Source organism: Leopardus geoffroyi, chromosome A3, assembly GCF_018350155.1.
Source record: "Leopardus geoffroyi isolate Oge1 chromosome A3, O.geoffroyi_Oge1_pat1.0, whole genome shotgun sequence".
Taxonomy (NCBI): domain Eukaryota; kingdom Metazoa; phylum Chordata; class Mammalia; order Carnivora; family Felidae; genus Leopardus; species Leopardus geoffroyi.
The window spans coordinates 22,061,316-22,080,193 of NC_059336.1; the positions used below are offsets into that span (position 1 = coordinate 22,061,316).

At 50.1% G+C, this 18,878-nt stretch overlaps 2 protein-coding genes across 6 annotated transcripts; one reads left to right on the top strand and one right to left on the bottom strand.

Moving 5' to 3' along the window:
• Positions 1–764: 764 nt before the first annotated feature.
• On the top strand, positions 765–18,663 carry LOC123580238 (BLCAP apoptosis inducing factor). Of its 3 annotated transcripts, XR_006703200.1 has the most exons (3): positions 8,548–9,680; positions 10,863–11,033; positions 11,345–11,756. XR_006703200.1 is itself a non-coding variant. In XM_045444642.1 (2 exons), the coding sequence occupies exon 2, from the start codon at positions 18,181–18,183 to the stop codon at positions 18,442–18,444; it is 264 nt and encodes an 87-aa protein (XP_045300598.1). In that variant the 5' UTR covers positions 765–987; positions 18,005–18,180; the 3' UTR covers positions 18,445–18,663. The 3 variants fall into 3 exon arrangements, 2 of the variants coding, with proteins under 2 accessions (XP_045300598.1, XP_045300597.1); XM_045444642.1 differs by lacking the exons at positions 8,548–9,680; positions 10,863–11,033; positions 11,345–11,756 and adding exons at positions 765–987; positions 18,005–18,663; XM_045444641.1 differs by lacking the exons at positions 10,863–11,033; positions 11,345–11,756 and adding an exon at positions 18,005–18,663 and having other exon boundaries at positions 9,551–9,680.
• Positions 13,762–16,223, bottom strand: NNAT (neuronatin). Of its 3 annotated transcripts, none has more exons than XM_045444643.1 (3): positions 16,035–16,223; positions 15,014–15,094; positions 13,762–14,779 (listed from the first exon to the last, which is right to left on the bottom strand). In XM_045444643.1, exons 1-3 carry the CDS (start codon positions 16,104–16,106, stop codon positions 14,687–14,689), a joined length of 246 nt encoding a protein of 81 aa, XP_045300599.1. In that variant the 5' UTR covers positions 16,107–16,223; the 3' UTR covers positions 13,762–14,686. The 3 variants fall into 3 exon arrangements, with proteins under 3 accessions (XP_045300599.1, XP_045300601.1, XP_045300600.1); XM_045444645.1 differs by having other exon boundaries at positions 15,019–15,094; positions 16,035–16,219; XM_045444644.1 differs by lacking the exon at positions 15,014–15,094 and having other exon boundaries at positions 16,035–16,216.
• Positions 18,664–18,878: the final 215 nt, after the last annotated feature.

The window sequence follows — 18,878 nt, forward strand, 5'->3', positions numbered from 1 at the left end:
CTGTGCCCCTTGCCGCGTCTGCACAAACACATCAAAGTGTCACAACTGTGCTGGGAGGGAAGTACTATGCTTATAGCCATAGAGCTGGGGAACCTGAAGCTCCAACAGATGGAGTGATTTTCCCCAGTTCACATAGTGCATGAGTGTTGGAGATAGGACTAGAGTGCTTTGAGGGTCCCTGGAGATGTCTTTGAAGCAGCTGCGGTCTCCTGGGTCAGAGCATTGAGGGCTGATTCCAGGTGCAAGGCTTTGGAGGCTCCAACTTCCCGCTCTGAGCATTTGCTGAGGGCTGGGCCACCCAGCGCTCCAGGACTTGGAACCACTCCAGACTCCTGGGCCTGGCTTCGGGATCGAGGCCCCGGCTACATGGAGGGGGTGTGTACCAGAAAGACACTAATGATCAAAACAAGAGGACATCACAGCCACTGCTCTCGTTTCCTCTCATTCTGCAGACCTTCTCTGCACTACCTAGAAGGCCCTCTCGCCCACTTCTGAGAATGCTGGACAGACTAAAAGTAGGGTGTGGGGGCAGATGGGTTTTTATTGACCATTCTCCTGCCTGAAACATCAGCTTCTCTCTGACTGTGGCCCTGATAATCCTCGAGATCCCCTCCACCCTCCTCCTGCAATGTCCAGCCTCATTAATAAGAGGTGACAGATGGAAAGAGGAGGTCAAGGTGATCATGGAATTAGAGTAGGGCTCAGGGAAGACGGGGGAGGTGGCATTCTGACAGGGTTGGTGGTGAGGTGCCCCTCAGACTTGGAGGGTGACGCAACCACACACAGCCCTCTTAACTATTTGTGTTTGGGACTGGAGATTAGTTTCTGGGATGCCATTAACTGTCAAGCAGGTTGCAGACTGCACAAGAGCACTCAAGCAAGGAGAGACTAAAATCCAGCCGTTGCCCCTTTCACTGTAGAGCCGAATCCACCCAGAGGAAGGGGTGACTTTTTCTGATTCACACAAAGACAACATATGGGCTAGAGGTAAGCCTGTGCATTAAAGACCGGGTCTTAGAATGTTATGTGCAAAGCTTAAGTGTTTCATTTTGACTTAAAACATATGTGTATTTACTCTCCAATCTTTTGATATAGGTCCAAGGCCTTTTCTTTGAGGAGTCCACGGGTCGGAACTCCCATTCATTACCTATGTCTATAATTTCTAATGTTGGTGTCTCGAAAGTGGAAGGGACTCTTGTGAAGTGACCCGCAGGCAGAGGTCTTGCCGATTTCTCTCTCACAGCTGTCCTGTTCGTATCTAGTTACAAAGCGCTATTTTTACCGTTTGCCATTATTGGGGCCTCACAGACACCTAGCTAGATGCCAAAGCTTCTGCACGGCTGCCTTTGTCCGTGGGTATTTGCAAGATATTGTTGCCGAAGGGGGTACCAGCGGAAGACCTCACGTGCTGCCACCTTACTGGTATCTTCCCTCTACCAGTTTTTCAAGCTAGCATTTATCAAGCATTTACTATGTGCCAGCTGGATACTAAACATTTTTCATGCGTTTTCTGCCACACTAGGAGGTCAGATCTGTCAGTCCCATTTTACAGGTGAGGACCCTGAGGCATAGGGAGAGGGGAATGCTTTGCCTTGTTTTCTGAACGCACAACTCCTATGTTGACTCAGTTCTAAGACATATTTTTTTTCACATTGCTAAACTTAGGATGTCGACGAAATATAGAATAAATGAAGAAGCCATGATGTGTAAACATGCTTTTAAAAACTCGTAAACTTTTAGTCTGAAAGCATTTCAAATTTACAGAAAAAGGTACAAGAATACTGCAAAGAATTCCCATATGCCCTTGACCCAGAATCACATATATTATTAACATTTTGCCACATTTACTTCAAAATTCTCTCTCTCTCTGCATATACATGAATCATTTGAAAGTAAGCTACAGACGTCATGCCTCTTTTCCCCTAAACATTGCCCAAGAACAAGGAATATGCTCTTACACAATCATAGTATAACTATGAAAATCAGAAAATTTAACACTGAACAATATACTATTATCTGGTTCATAGTTCATAGCCTACATTCAGATTTTGCCAACTTTTCCGGTAACGTCCCTTACAGCAGATTTTTCTAGCGCCAACTTCAATTCAGAATTACATGTTGCATTTTGATGTTGTATCTCCGTCATCCCTTTTAAATTCCTGTCTTTTCTTTCTTCCCATTGACATTTTTGGTGAGTCAGGCCAGTTACTTTGGAGAATGTCCTAAATTTCAATTCGTCGGGTTGTTTTCTCACGATTTCATCCAGGTTACACACTTTTGGCAGGGGGGCCAGGTACGTGATAGCTTCTCGGTATATCCCATTGAGAGGCACATATGTTGGCTTGTCCTATCAATATGATGTTAACCTTGAACACTGGGCTAAGGTGGAGTTCATCAGGTTTCTCCACTATCGTGATCGCTCTTCTTTTGTAATTAAAAAGCCATTTGGAAGGAGACACTTTGAGACTGTGAATATTCTCCTAGCAAACTTTCAACAGTTTTAGCACCCATGGATGATTCTTATTCCAATTTACTGCTATTACAGTTGCAAAGCTGTGATTTTCGTATGCTATCACCCCTTCTATATTTATTAGCTGGCATTCTGCTATGGGGAAGATGTCTCCTTCCTCTCCCATTTATTTCAAGAGTAGAGACTCATGGATTCTTCTCACATTAGTCAGTGGGAAATAATGCATTACTGTCATTATTTATGCTGATGTTTTATTGTCATTGAGGCAGGATATGAACCCAGGTCCGTCTGATGGCAGAACCTATGTTCCAGACCACTCTTCTATGCTCCACTCTGTTTACTAGCTTTTACCTTGAGCACACTGCCTAAATTCTTTAAAACTCAGCTTTAATACTGGAAGGATCTAAGAGACACGTGTGACACATGACTGAGATTCTAAAGGGAAAGTCTGTGGCATTGGCCCTCTGCTGGGTCCTAGGACAACCCTCGTTCCCTGCCAGGCCCTCAGCACCGTTCTGTTCAGTCAGGTTCAAATTGCACCAACCTAACACCTGGTCCTCTACTAGGGGCTTTGTATACACAGATGAGTGAGACCTGGCCTCTGCCAGATTGAGGCTGCTCCACACCACTGCGTCCCAGAGAAAAACAATGTGGAATAGAGCCACAGCTGAGCCACGATGGGCTTGTAGCACGAATGAGACATAAACATTTGTGGTCATCAGGCCCTGAGGTTTGGGACTGGTTTGTCCCTGCAGTATAACCTGTCTATTACCCCCTGTCCTAGTTTCTGAAAGTACAATTAGGACCAAGGCAGACTTAGTTCCTGCTTTCACGGAGCTCACAGTCTACTTGGGAAGACTGATGCTAACCAAATGAATAGTTATTTAAGCACAATTATGTTAAGGGCTACAAAGGAAAAGCACTTGGTACTGGGACATCATCTAACCAGGGTGCCTGACTTCATCGAGAAAACCAGGGAAAGCTTCTGAGGAAGCAACAGTAAAACTAAGAATGAGTCTGAGAGGGCCTGGTAAAGAAAGGCAAGCGAGATATTTCAGCAGAGGGAACAGCATGTGCAAAGGCCCTGGGAAAGGGAGCCTTCAGGTTTCCTGCACTTTCCAAGCTTGCTTCTTCAAGTGCCTCTCAGTTCTGTGAGCCCAGAGATCCTACTGATACATTTCCTTTGTGCTTAAATTAGCTGAAAGTCTACTGGTTTCCACCAAAGAAATATACACTGTGTACTTTAGGCAGGAATTTTTGGCTACCGTCTGTACCCAGAGTCAACATCAACCCAAGTCTCTCAAATAAACTCCCACCTCAACAGACTTGTTGGCCAGAAAGAAGTTCCTGTGCTGAGTATATGTGGGCTCATCTGGCTTCTCTAAGGAAAAGTCGAGAGCATCCTTTTGTGCAACTAAGGATCGAAAAGCAATCTGATTTCTTTTTTTTGTTTGTTGGTTTAGTTTTGTTGTTGTTGTTGTTGTTGTTGTTGATTCTTTGGAACAAGGCATCGTTCTACAGAGTGCCAGGGGAGCAAAGCCCAGCAGAGTCTCTCAGCCACACTCTGGCACCCATTACCTCCTCCCATGCCCATGTCAGGGGTAATCTCCTGGCATAACCTGAGCCAACAAGAAAGAAAAAAGAATCTCTGCCTTCTGGGATAGATTTAAACTCCCCAAGTCTTCTCTTTCCTCAGCCTTACCCATTTCAGTCAATCCTTCTATTTTTAAAGCCAAAATCCCAGGAATCATCCTCAATTCTTTTATTTACCCCCTCACATTTGAGCAGTCATCCAGTGCCGACAGCCCTGCCTCCAAAATACATCACAAATTAGCCCACCTCCCTGTATCACCACGGTCTCCACCCTGGGCCAAGCCACCACCACCTAGACACTTATCTTGGCCTCCCCACTGTCTTCCCACCTCTCCTCTTGCTCTCCAATCCGTTTACTTTATAGCTAGAGAGATCTTTTAACACAGAGGGGTTAAAAATGCAGACTTCAGGTCCTTGTGGCCTGGAGTCAAATTGAGCTCGATCACCTGTGGCTGTGTAGCCTTAGGCACTTGACTTCATCTCCCCGAATCTTCTTTTCCTGGTCTTTAAAATAAAGATAATACAATCTGTTCTTTATAGAATTACACTGAAGATAAACAATGTCAACGCTCAGTGTCTGGCACACGGGAAGAGCTTAATACATCATTATTGTTCCTATCATTAATGGGTTGAGGACGGGAAGAATATTGGGCACTTGCCCACATTACCACTAGATGTCGCCACAGTCCTTGCTAAAATAGCAGTACTTGTTTCCCAAGTCTGCAGCAAAAAAAAAAACAAAAAAAAACAAAACAAAAAAAAAAAAAACAAAAACAAAAAACAACCTTAGAGTTGGAGAAACTGAGGAAAAAACCAGCAGGGACCTCTCAAGTTCATGAAAGCAGGTCCAGGATTCCAAGCCACTGGTCCTGCCCCCTTAAGGATGGCAAATTCCACACCAGGGCTCCCACAGCTCATCCTGCCCCCGGAGTAACCTGCTATCCATTTGAACTAACAGGTACCCGTGAGTGCCAACTGCGCGACAGGACCCATTCTAAGCATTTTACAATATGAACTCACTGAATTGGCAGAAATAACTATAAGAGGTAGATTCTAATGTTTTCTTCATTTTATGGATGGGAAAAGTGAGGCACAGGGAGGGTCAGTAAGTTGCTCAAGGACACACAGCTAGAAAATGCAGAGTGCGATTAAAACCCTGGCATTCTGGCTGCAGTCTGTGCTATCCTAGAGCTTACTTCTTTGGTCACCTTGGCAATAATGTTAATTATTACATTTTAAATCTTTTGATATCACCTAGCTTCTTTGATGATTTAACAAATCACTGCTGTTCCATTACAGGTTACCTTTCCCCAGTCTATGTCTTGGGAAGGAAACAATGTTGATTTTCAGAAAAAAGCGATTGTCAAATGGTGTGATTACATAGGAAATTAAGTATTGTAGTTTCGCAAAACATCACTCTATAAACAACATAACCTTTTGCTGATTCTTCATCATTTAGCCCTAAGTTTGCTATCCAGTCCCAACAGAATTCCATGGACTTGGTCACTGGCTAAATTGGAGGCTTGGAGGACAAATGAGAAAGGAAGGAGCTTGGCCAGGTCTTTAATTCATTCACTCATTCATTCATTCCACAGTGACCGCGTCCTACTCCCTGCCTGGCCCTGTACTAGGCTCTGAAGCCAAGAAATGACCCCCACATTAGCCCTGCCCTCAAGGAGCTCACAGTCCAGTGAGAGTTAACAGACAGGAAGTACGCACACATTGGCCCTGCTTAATTGACCATCTCCCCAGACTGTCTGTAGATGGAGTTTGTCTATTCCCTCCATTCCTAGCATAGTGCCTGGCCCATGTTAGGTACTAGATAAATGTTTGCTGAAATGAATACAAAAGCTCCATGGAGCAGGCAGCAATTTGATCTGGGGCTTTGAGGATTAGAAAACTCTTGACAGGTGAAGACAGAGGAGAGGACACACCCTCTCAAGAGGAAGAATGACATGGTCATTGTAGAAAGATCATCCTGGCTTCTGTGTGGAGGATGATGGCTTTGGGTGAGATGCGGGGCACTCAGAGGCTGGTTCAGGGCCCAGTGGTGAGTGGATGGTGGCCTGGACCAAGGCTTTGGAGGTGGGGACAGAAAAGGCCTGATGGAGGGTTGAGGAAGGATGGACAAGCCTTGGGGAGTGTGGAGCAGGAAAAAACAGGAGCCGTGGGTGAGTCTGGCTGTCTGGTGGAGCAGAGCAAGTTGGAGAGGGCTTGGAAGGAAGTTGAGGTCTGTTGAGCAAAATTTGGGGGCACAAAGACCCTCCAGGTCCCTCAAGTCAGAGCCCAGCTTTGGTGTCATTTCTACCACCTCGAACTGCCGTTGGAGGGTAGAGCAGTCTTGTGGATACAGAGGAAGCGAGCCAGCTGGGCAGGAGCCAGCCACATGTGAGTGAGAAGCCCTGCCTCACTTTCTCCAGTTTTCTGGGGCCCCAAGGGGAAGAGGGCTGGCCACGGAGGCTTTGTCAATGCCCAGACCTAGCATGAAGGTTACTGGAAGGCAGAGTCTCTCCAAAAAGTGCCTTCTGATTCTTGCTCAGCAGCACAAATCACATACCGTGGATTGGGAGGACATCGTCCTCTCTTTTATTATATTTTATTTTTCTTGGGCTATAACACACATAAAGTATATAAAGTCTCCTAATCTTAAGGTATAGCTTGATGAATTTGTGCCCATGTAGTCACCAAGCAGATTAAGATATAGACCTTTTCCAGCATCCCAGAAAAGTCCCCCTTATTCTTTTTCCATCTCTACTCCCCTCCCCGCGACCCAGGTAACTACTATTCTGATTTCTATCACCATAAATCATTGTTGCCCACCCTTGAACTTTATATAATGAACGGAATCATACTATATGTATTGTTTTTGTGTCTGGGTTCTTTTAGTCAGCTTAATGTCACTGTATGTGATATTAATCCACATATCACATGTCAGTATATTGTACTTTTATATGTATAATATAGTATTCCATTGGACGAACGTGCCATAATTTGTCAGTTCTCCTACTGATGGACATTGAGCTATTTCCAGTTTAAGCTATAAATAAATCTGCTAAAATTCTTTCGTGAGTCTTTTTGTGGACATAGGCACTCATTTCTCTCAGAATGAATACCTAAGAGTGGAAATTCTAGGTCACGGCACAGGTGTATGTTCGGATTTAGTAGAAACCGTCGGTTATCAGAAGTGGCTGTACCAATTTCCTCTCTCACCAGCTGTATGCAAGAATTTCAGTGGCTGCACGTCCTTGTCTCTGCTCCGAGACTCCTCTTTTCTTCCAGTGTTGGATACTGGAACACCAGAGACTGGAATGGGTGCATTGATCCCTCAGCCCATTAGCAGCAAGACAGACAGAGGCCACATCCAGTTTGTTTCTCAGCTGGGAGAGGAGTGGACATCTTGATGTGGATGTGACTCTAGGAACTGGGGTAGTCATCTTATGACCATGAGCATGAAATCATCATGAGGATAGCAGATCAAAGATGGAATTAAACCTGGGAGATGGAATGTCCATGATGACACTGCACTGCCAAGCCACTCAATTAATTTGCCATTGGGTGGCAGCCTTCTTATTTTTAAGCCAATTGATTTGTGGATTTTTTTTTTTTTTTTTTTTTTTTTGGTGGTTTTCTTTGTTTGTTTGTTTTGTTTTGTTTTGTTGGCGGGGGTGGGGGACTTATAAAGGATATAGTCTATTCGCCCTCCTTTTAACCAAACCCAGTGGTGCCATTTCTGTCCTCTACAGCAGTCAGTCCCACTGAGCACTTTCTCCTTCTTGAAACCTTCTCGTTGGGATATTCACCTGGTCTTCCTCCTACCTGTCTGGACACTGCTTCTCAGCTTCCTTTCTTGGCTCCTCCTCCTCTGTCTACTTTTTTTTTTTTTTAATCTATCTTCCCTCCCTTGGGATCTCATCCAGCATCATGATCCCATCCATCACCTGTGTGCCGATGTTACCCAAATGTGAATCTCCAGCCCAGACCTCTCTTCTGAGCTCATCTCATATAAAAATGCCTGTTGACCCTCTCCACCTAGATGTTGCCCAGGCATTTCAGATTTGCCTTCTCAAAGTCAAACTCTGTATCCTCTCCCTCAATTTGATCCTTCTTCAGGTTTCACTACCTTAGTGAAGGGCTCTTGACTCCTTCCTACTCAAGGCAAAAACCTAGATGTTCTTGCCATTGCCTTAGCACACACCCACATGCAATCTTTCATCCTTTACTTCTCTACCTCCCCAAACCGCCACCCTGAGTCATTGTTACTTTGCAGCTAGAAAGTTGCAACAGCCTTCTAACTGGTCCCCCCACACCTGCTCCCAACTGTCTTCCAAGCCATGCAGCCAGGGTAGCGTTTCAGAAATCCAAATTTGTTATCATTCCCCTTATGAAAATGGCTCCTCATTACTCTCAGGATAAAATCCAAATTCACTTGGTACCATTACCTGCCCTACTCCTTGCTCATCCCTCATGCCCCTCCCCCCCCCCCCCCCCCGCCGCCCCCAACTCCTTCCCACCTCATCTGGCACAAATGGTTCTTTCTTCTTAGTGCATTTCCCCTGTTACTCTTGCCCTGTACAACTCCTAACTGTCCTTGGTTTCTCAATCTAAATGCCAGCTTCGCAAGGATGATCCACCCTTACCCTCACCCTATGTCAGGACCCCATTCATTTTTCATAATCCTCCTTACTTTCCCACCGCGCATCCCATGCTGCATAACTATATATTGATTTGATTAATATTATTGACACATAGTGATTATTTGATGACTCTCTTTCCTCCTCCACCCGCCGCCCCTACACTTCACCCCACTAGAATGGCAGGTTGGAGCAGTGTCTAAGCCACCCTCCACTCCACTTGCTTTTAGCAATGCATTTAACAGAGAGTAAGCGCTCAAGGAATGCGCTTAATTAGCTGATAAATGACTCATTCAATCCCCCATAACAACGCTGTGGAGTAGGCATTTCATCAGACCTAGGGAAGCTGGGGGAGAACCGGGGTAGGCAAGTTGCCCGAGGTATAGTGAAAGCGGAGGAATCAGGTCCTGCCCCACGTCTGGTCTTAAATTCTGAACCTGGTTTTTCCGCTCCTGAACTTTGACCGCTTGGTGAAAGAGCCAGGGAGGGGGCGGACTTTGAGCCACAGGAAGCTTTTCCCGGATGACACGGGCGATCCACATAGGGCACTGGAATCAAGAGTTCACCCACGGGAACTAAGGAACGCCCCCTCCGCTCTCAAAGAGTAAGGATCACAATCTGCTGCATATGCATGAGGGGACCATGAAACCGTGATTCGGGACTACCCAAGACGCGCCTGATTGAAAATTCTTCTGGCTTGAAGACTTGAGAACCTCCAGAATTCCTCACACATACATAGAAAGTTTTCAAAGGCTCATATAAAGCGGATATTGGGGGAATAGCGGGTGAGGACGACCCAGGTTTGGGTCTTTTGATCAGGCGTCTGCTAGAGGCAGCCCGATCCCAGGAGGGGTCCTCGGTCTGCTCCACTAGAAGACGAAGGGGGCGTCTCCCCGGCTTCCTGCGGCGTCGGCGGCGAGCTGAGGTGGAGGCAGGCTGCGGCAGCGAAGGCGACAGTGGCGGCGGCGCCATGGCAGGGCTCGCAGGTACCGTGGCGTCGGCCTCCTGGGGACGGGATAAGAGGCCCTCAGTGCGGCGGTGCCGCCATGTTGTCCCCTCGGGGTCACCTTAGGCGTCGCCCGGTCCCTTTCTGGGGTTTTCCTTCCGCGCACCCTGGGGGCCACCCCTGTCCGGTGTCACGTGATTGCCCTGTGTGGCCCCAGCCTGGGCCTTGGGGGGTCCCTTTCCGGCCCGAGGGCGGGCCACCGGACCCCTGGGTCTCGGTCTGGCCTCCAAGGTCAGCGCTCGCCTGTCTGTTCCCAGGAAGGGACAGACAGAGCCGGGGAGCGCGGAGCTGAGGGGCGCGACTACCGCGTCTTCGGCCCGGGGCCCACGGCAGGGGTCCCGGGTTCTGAGAGTCCTGCCACTCTGTCCCCGCCACTTAAATCGCATTTTTTAAATCAGAAGGGGCGTGGGGGAGAGGGGCGAGAGGGGTCTTCCCCACACATACAGGCACCCGCTTTGGTGTCTGAGGTGATGAGGTAATAGGTTGACGCTCTGCCTTGAGTCGCGGGTGCTTCTCACTCCCTCGTAACTTTTCAGGTCTGGACACCCGTTCCCTTTTCTCCAGTGTATATGGGGAGTGGCCCTCAAGGGCAGCTGAAGGAACGGAATGCCTGGCACACCCGTGGCCTAGAAAGAAGAATGGGGGCTGGGGAACAGTTGCTTTTTCCTTCCCCCTTCCCCCTTCCCCCGTCCCAACCTTCTGTAAATTCCTTCCAGGCTTCCGTGTTCCTTTTCAACACTAAATGTTGGGACGCTAAATGTTGGGGTCTGTCCTGGGGAGGAAATGATCTTTCTGTTTATAGGTTCGGATCGTGTTTTATCCCTTTCAGGGAACTGGTGTGTTGGGAACAGCTTCTGTTTGCCCTGCCTGACACGGTCCAACCATCCCCCTCAGCCTTCTGGACGGCAACACCAAAGCCAGGACCAAAAAAAAAAAAAAAAAAAAAAAAAAAGTTCCAGCTTAAGTGCTAATGCCAAGTGTTAGATCTTGTCTATGTGTTTGTTTCAAATCAGACAGACTAATTAATGTCAAACAAATCTGTTACCAGATTCAGAGGCCTGGTCAGTTTCCAGTGACCAGATCAATTCCATAGCTGGAATTGGTCTTGTTAGAATTGCTGCCAGAAACAGCTTAACCTTTTATCTGTAACGTGTTGTTTCAGAGAGGAATCTGGAAGTCTGGGTTTGGCTGTCTTTTTTGTTGTTCTCTTATCTTCGAAACATATGCATTCCATCTCAAGCCTGTCACTGTGTGCTATATACCAAGGATCATGCGTTGCCTGCCTCTTTGACTTCCTGTTCTGGGAATGCTCAGGAATCGGGATCCTGCCGGGGTACGGGGTACAGGCCCTGTGGGAGGGAGAAGGGGCGGAAGGGAGGGCGAGCCAGATCCTTCTCAGAGAAGGTGGTGACCTGTCTCTGGGGCAAATAGAGGAAGTCAGAGGTCACCAGGGAAAAAGAGAGTGTTGCTAAACCAATGTTTTGTGTGGTGTGTGCACGCTTGTGCACATTTAAATCTCGGGGGGTAAAACTAACTGCAAATTCAGAATTTCACTTTAGGATGCTGGCTCCTGAGTAGACACAGTTTGAAAATAGGGGATCTAGCACATGGCTCTCAGCAAACCTGCTCCCTCATCCAACCCAGGTGTAATGAGCTGTGGCTGTCCTGCATGAAGCTTGGGAAACTCTCCGCCCCCTCAGTCACAACCCAGATGCTCCACGGATAGAGATGACACTGTCACATAGCACCCCACACCTCTGAAAGCCACGGTACCCAAACCCGCCTGGAGCTTAACCTGACTGGTTAGGCTGAGACACTAACATCTTCTTGGGGTATTAGTGCCAAGGATCGTGCCCGTTGGTGTCCTGCAAAGCCATTCCAATCCCCCCACAACTCATCTGCTGTATCCTTGGTCTCACAGGGGCAAAGCCTTGTGGTGGTGGCAGAAACAGTTTAGGAAGAAGGGAGGCCTGTGGACTAAGGGTCTTGCAGTGAAACTCTAGTGATTTTCAACTTCTACCATTGCTCTCTATCAGAATAAAATGTTTTCATGGTATTGCTTCTGGAAAAATTTTTGTAAACAAGGTGTGTCTGGACCAGACTTCTAGGCACCACACAGGAATAGAAAGTGAACGCATTCCCTCTGTCTTCTCCAGTGGGTTGTGTTTGCTGCCAGAATATGAGGGTTTGGGGGATGAGGGGTGAAAGTGGAAGAGTAGACATTGCACACTCAAGCCTACCCATGTGGATGCAGGCCACCAGGACAGCCCTTGCCTGGAAGTCTGTCATCTCACCATGCCACACGGATGGACGGATGGAGAAGCCCCACAGGTGGGCTTTGCCAAGATTATCTAGAAAGCCCCCGGGCTGCCAGCAGCCTCCTGGCTTTTAAAGGGGGCACAGGAGGCTAAGGGGAGAATGCTGTGTCCAGAGCAGCCAGACCTTTGCATGCCTGTCTACCTGAACCTGGCTGCCTTGTAACTGGGCTGAGGTTAGAGCATCTGGGACAGTGGGGCTGTGGGCACACCCCTCGAAGGCTCTGAGGGGAGGCAGCCTTCATTGACAACACATGGGGAAATGTTCATGGTTCTGTGGGTTTAGTGTGGAAAACCACAGAAACTCCCAGTCGAGGCCTGCCAAGGTACAGCTTCGGAAGGGAGGTGTGGGCATTGCCTGCTGATGAGTCACCCCGGGGCAAGAGGAGACCTGTCTCACCTTCAGGCTATAGTACAAGCAGGAGCCACCCAGCCTAAGGAAGATGGAGTCTCTCATTATACATCCCTACCCCAATCCTGATGAGTCCTGATTGGCACTTTGGTGACAGAATGTTTCTAGAATCCTGGAGTTCACTGGGATCTTAGCAGCCCGTTTACAGAGGGGAGCTAAAGGTGAGGGGTAGGAGGTAACCTGGCCAGCTTCCCTGGGTGATTGATGATAAAGCCCAATACCGGAACTGAGGTCTGCCCCCTCCACCCACGTAATTCTCTGATGCTGTACTGAAGTTATAGATGCCTCTAGAGGTGCTTGCAGTGGGTTTAGAAACAAGGGGGTGCTCAGAAGAGGGGAAACATTATCTGGCTCAGGGTGGGCAAGGTGCTTTGTGCCCCAGAAGTGTTTGTGACAACTGTGACTAAGGGATTTGAGGAAGTGGCAGGGAGAGAGAGATTTACGGCCCTCCAGATTCTCCCTTGGTGTTGACCCAGGAACAGGTGTATAGTGACAGGGACACATGAAGCCAGAGACAAGGCTGAACAGGCGGCAGGGCCATTTGGTGAGGCAGTCAGCTGACCATGTGAAAGGAGTCCTGAGTCACTCAGGAGTGAAAGAGGGGAGAAAGAAGTGAGGAGCCAGCCAGCCCACCCACCCTGACATGACAGGGGAGAGCCCAGGGCCAGGGACCTGGTAAGCACCCCTAAAAATACGGAGGCTAATGCCTACAGAAGTGAAGAACCCACTCATGGAGAGATCTGGAGAGTAGTAGCGGGGCAGGGCAGAATGCCCTTGCAGTGGTCCTGGTAGAGGTTATATAGCCTAGAGGGATAAGCTGGGCAGGGGAGGCACCACACCATACCTCTTATCCCATACTCATGAAGCCAGTGCCTACCCTGCCAGTGCTCATTTCCTTGGGGCTCCTGGATGGAGATGAAATTTTGTGTTGTAAAGTCCTGATCGTCCCTTGGTCCTTAGCACCCCATCTTGAGGGCTACTCCCACCTGTTGCCTCCCCTCTTTCCTGCTGATTACCTGCCACGGCCCCTTATTCCAGGACAGTGAAGGCACCCACCCCTCTGGGTAGGGGAGATGGTCCCTGATTCTGAGACCACAAACTGAGATGTAGACTTTTCTCTTTGGAGTGGGGGAAGTGGTCCTTTTTCTCAAAACAGTGTTAAATGAAGTTGGAACTGAGTGTGTGAGGGTCCCAGCTTATTCCCATTTTGTTGCCTCCCCCTCCCTCCCTCTCCCAAGTAGTGTGCCGCCCCCCCCCCCCCCAACTCAGTGGGTGCATCAGCCTGGTCTTAGGAGTATGTTTCGAAGCTGCAAAGGAGTCACAAGAGACAGCTGTTTGGTGCACCTCCACCACCCCGCAGGGTCCTAGGACACTGTGCGAGATGGGGGAGGTACTGGTTTTTTATTTTTTGTAGAGGTGGTCCCTGTCCTCCAGGAGCTTACAATCTAGCTGGGGAGACACAACTAATGCACACTTATACAGTCAGTACAATTAGCGATTACCACAATATTGACCACAACTGCGTGAGACCAGGGAAAGCAAGATCAGTGAGGGGCTAGGGGCTCGGAGAAGGTGTTTTAGTAAAGATGGGATTCATTTACTGGTTGAATAAGTCCAAATTGAGTGACATTTCTTTGGGGTGGGCTTAGAAGGCAGTGAGGCGGGGGGAAGGGGAATCGAGGGAGCAAAGGCAGCAAGGCTGGAATGCACGTGTTGTAGGCAAGGGACAGTGAGAGGGCCCCACTCTATTTCTTAACCCTCTTCCCTCACTCTTGCCCTCCAGTCCCGCCACACAGGCACGCAGTTGGCGCCTTGTCTGCTGCATCGAGATTCAGGGCTTCCGCTGGTGATGATGGAATGTCCATTCTGCTGGCTGGTATGGTTGTCTGGATCTCTGTGGTGGGGCCTGCTGGCATGGCCATGGCTGCGGGGCTGGGTTGGCGCTGTCCCGACTTGGTCCAGATCAGAATGCATTGCCTGTGCCCAGATCTCGGGGGTCTGCTCCCCCCACCCCCCTCCTCCCTCTACCCCACCCAGTGGTCAGAGGGGCGCAAAGGGGTTTGGAAGGGATCTGGTATTGTCGTCATTGTCGGTGCTGCTTCTCCGGGGGCCTACCGGCCCCTCACTGACCTTGGCAAATGCTCCTCTGGCGAGAGAGCACAGGGGACCCCCCATTCCTGCGCGGCACTGGCTCCCATGCTGGCCGAGAAGCACAGGAGCACCTGGTGACGCGGCCGCCCAGGGCTGGGGGTTGGGGCCTCAGTTGGGGGCTCGCTGCCGGCGCTCTCCCAACACCTGCCGCCCGGTCCTCGACACCGTGTACGCCAGCTTCTGCAGGGAGTACCTGAACACCTGCGGTGAGAGACCCAGGACCTGCCCTTAGAGGCAGGTACCCGCAGCGAGTCTGCAGCGCTGCGGTGCCCGCCCGCCCCCCCCCCCCCCCCCCCCTCCTGCCCCGCCTGCCTGTCGGACTTCGAGAGGCAGGCGCGGGCGCAGCTTGTCCACGAGTCAGGGCAGCTGGAGCTTTTCCAACTGTGCTGAAGGCTGCATGGCAGCAAGCTGATTGGACCCACAACTTAGGTATACCTCACTTCTCGCAATGGGCTGTGTCCCTGGAGGATTCCGAAAAGCGAATCCTACCCAGTAAATGCAGCATTCCAGGAACACCTTAAAGGAAATATGCGATTCCTTTGGCAAAGGGATTCCTTTAGCAGGGAATTCTTCCTGCAAGGGGGTGCTTTTAGGGTAAACGATTTTATGGGCAAAGTGCTTTCTTCTGATTTATTAATTTTTACAAAGCACTTTGTCTCTATGATTTCTTTTTTAAATACAGCGAATTGTCCTTTATTGGGAGCGCTTTTTTTTTTCTCTTCCATTTCTCCTGCAAAGAACCTTTTCTAATTGTTTTCTTCAAAGCGCTTTTATCCGATTCATTTTTTCTGTTAGCTCCTTTGTCTAATTTTTTTTCTGCAATGCGCTTTTTATCTAGTGCATTTTTTTTCTGCCAAGTGCTTTTACCAGATTTATTTTTCCTGCAATGCGCATTTTCTCTAATTCATTTTTCCCGCGAATTACTTTTCTTTAATTCGTTGTGGGTTTTTCATGAAGGGCTTTTTATTTTTTCTCTGAGAAGTGCCTTTTTCTAACTTATTTCTCATCCCACCTTCGCAAGCGCTATATATGTTTTTAAAAGACAATTTCCCCGCAATGCGCAATTTTTTAAAACGGAAAATTCTGCTATGCGAGGGTAAAGTCTCTTCGCAAAACAGGAGTGCCCCGCCTCCCTCCTGGGGTCGAGTCTGGGTGTAGCGGGTTTTTCTTACCGCGTTGGTCGCTAAGAGCCTTGGCGATCGTCAGTGGCTGGCGCCCGCCGCGCCCCAACTCTTTGTTCCCGGCCGGGCGCGGGCGCACTGGGAAGGGTCTGCGCGTGGAGGAGGGCGCAAGGAACGGGCGGGGGCATGCGGTGCCGACCGCGGCACTCGGGCAGGCAGGGATCGCGGCAATACGGATAGGACGGGTCTGGGAGGCGGCAATTGCGACGTGGGCTTGCCGGTTAAGGGGGCGCGCATCCGGACCCCTCTCCCACCCGGAACCTGGGCACACTTACCTGCAGTAGCACGCGGAAAATGTACCAGCCGATGATGAGCAGCTCCGCTGAAGCTGCCGCCACTGCCGCCATGGTTCCAAGAGTGGTGGGTGAGTGGTTGAAAGCGAGCGCGGTTCGCCGAGGTCCGCCGGTCTCGGAGTCCGCTGTTGGGCGCACTGCCGCAGCCGCCGTGGCCGCGCCTTAAGTATCCGCCCGCCACCCAAGTGCGCATGCGCGCTTGGGGGTGTCCATGAGGAGGGGTGGCCGGGGGCGCTCCTCATTCGCCGGGAGAGGAAAAAATAATCCATCTCCTCTTTCCACACCGACCCCCGCCTCCTGAGTTCCATCTTAGCCCCTTTCCAGAAGATTCCGCTGTGCCGCTTTTGAATTTTAGTGTAAAATGGAGGGGAACTGCAACTCTTGAGAAGCGCAAAGGGTTAGGGTAGGGGATGCACGTCTTTGGTGTGGAACCCCCCCTCTCCGAGCCGTGGCCTGCAAATTTAAGCCCAGTGTCCCGTGACGCGCCAGAACCCACCTTGGGCATGGGTGGGAAACCAGGAAAACATAACTTAGAGATCATCTGCCCCGCAGAGCAAATAAAAGGTGCCCCTTCCTGGAGCCTTGGCTTCACAGGCCCCTGGTCAGTACTCTTCTAATATTTGATGTGCTGTAAGCCTACATTCTCGGCTTCACAAGAGTCCCTGAGCACATAACCTTTCCCTCATCCCTCGCGTCCCGCTTCATATGGTTACTACCACGGTGACTATTGTAGGAAAGTGAGCCAGAGCGTTGAGCTCTAGGCGCAAAAGTGGTAGTCCCCAGATATCTACCTTGTGGGAGGGATGCAAGAGGGATTGGTGCCTTTGTGTGCGTGGAAGGAATGGGATGAGCTTACCGAGAAGTGGTCGGAAAGTGCTGTGGGATAGTTTTCTGCTGGACAGGTCTTTTCAGCCTCCCTCTTCTGCTCCCCTCCCCCCAGGCCCTGGTAGGTCTAAACACAGCCAGGGAGGCTCTTTGTACCCGTTGCGCTGGGCGGCTGCAGCCTGGAATGGGGTTTTGCTACCGCCACCAGAGGGTTGTGGCTGCCGCAGCTCCATTTCCAGGCACAGCGGGAAGACCTGAACGCGGTCTGGGAGCTCAGCCCCGGCGCACTGGTGGCCTGCCGCTCCAGAGCGCCTCTCCAGCAAGCTGCCTAGCACAGGGGCCAACTGGCATTTGCCCCTGTGTGGATAGAAAATTAATTTTGATTAAAAGCTCACAGAGGTCAGGTTCTATATGGTTGCCAGCAGCAGATGGAAAGTGTAAGTGATCCAAGCGAGGTCAGTGTGGATGAAGTAGCATGGTGATTTTTTTTTTTTTTTTAATATGTTGACTTTCGAAGAAGTTGGCTGGTTTGGACAAAATGATGCTGGGCTGCCATCTTAAAACAAAATATTTGGTAGTGCCGTCGCTGCGGCTTCGCAGAGCATGCAAAGATCCATTGCCTGCAAACTCCAGCCAGCAGCACGCTGCTCTGGTTCTCCCCTGAGCACCTGCTATGATAGATACTAGATACAGAATCCTATTCTTATTACTTGGGGGTACAGCACTGAACCCATGGCCATCCATGGCAACCACAGGGCGGTATTGTGAGGTCTGGGCCCCTTGAGGACGGGCTGCAGCCCCAGGAGGCGATACATGATCTCTGCTGGGCAGGGCCCAGGCAAAGCCAGTCCACTGTGCCGGACCTGCCCGAAGAGCCCTCTGGCCCAACCCCGACAAGCCTAGGGGAGACACCCCAGGAGGCTTCCTGGACAGGTGATGTGGAGAGGAGTAGACTTCCATGGGTGGGCAGGGAGGAAAGGGCATTCACATTTGCTGTTGTTAACCATGATCCATTTTCCCAAATAAGTATACATTCTGTTCCTGTTTTTTTTTTTTTTTTTTTTTTTTTGTCTGTCTGTCTGTCTGTTTTTTGTCTGTTTGTCTGTTGTGTTGACTTTTCTCTTCAGGATCCCTGCTGCCTTGGTGATCCCGGGCTGACAGCCAGAGAGCACAGCGGCTCAGCTCCTGGAGAGTGAGGGTTGAAGAAAGCGGAGGGCAGCTGCCTGCGCCCGCTGGCTCCCATTGGGTCGGTTCCTGCAGCGGTGCCCGGTGGCCTTGGTGAAGGCCCTGCCCGGCAGAGATCATGTATTGCCTCCAGTGGCTGCTGCCCGTCCTCCTCATCCCCAAGCCCCTCAACCCCGCCCTGTGGTTCAGCCACTCCATGTTCATGGGCTTCTACCTGCTCAGCTTCCTTCTGGAGCGGAAGCCTTGCACGATTTGTGCCTTGGTTTTCCTGGCAGCCCTGTTCCTCATCTGCTATAGCTGCTGGGGAAACTGTTTCCTGTACCACTGCTCTGATTCCCCACTTCCGGAATCGGCGCACGACCCCGGCGTTGTGGGCACCTAACAGCCTGCCCTGTTAGCTTTCCAAGGAAGCAGAAGATGGGAGGGGAGGCATTGACATAGGTCATAAAGCATTGGAGTTTCAAATCCCGCAGCCCCGCGGGTGCCACATTCCTGACGGCGCCTTTTTTGGCCTGTGATGTTTTATCCTTATAATGTGAATAATGGCACTGACCGGTGCTTTTATTGTAGAGTCCTATAGTCGTGGGTGGTCTTGTGATTGTGTGTGTTCTGTCCCCATCTCGGTTCCTCCCCTTGCTCCCCAAGGCTGGCAGGATGGTCACCCCCCTCGCCTCATTCCTGCGAGGAGTCTGCACCCATCCTGGTCAACCGTCCCGGCATGACCTGGGCAGATAAAATGCCAGTCTCGTCACCTCTGTGACCCCTCCTTGTCAGGGTCTCTTCCCTTCCCAGAATGTTACCAACCCCTCAGTCCCT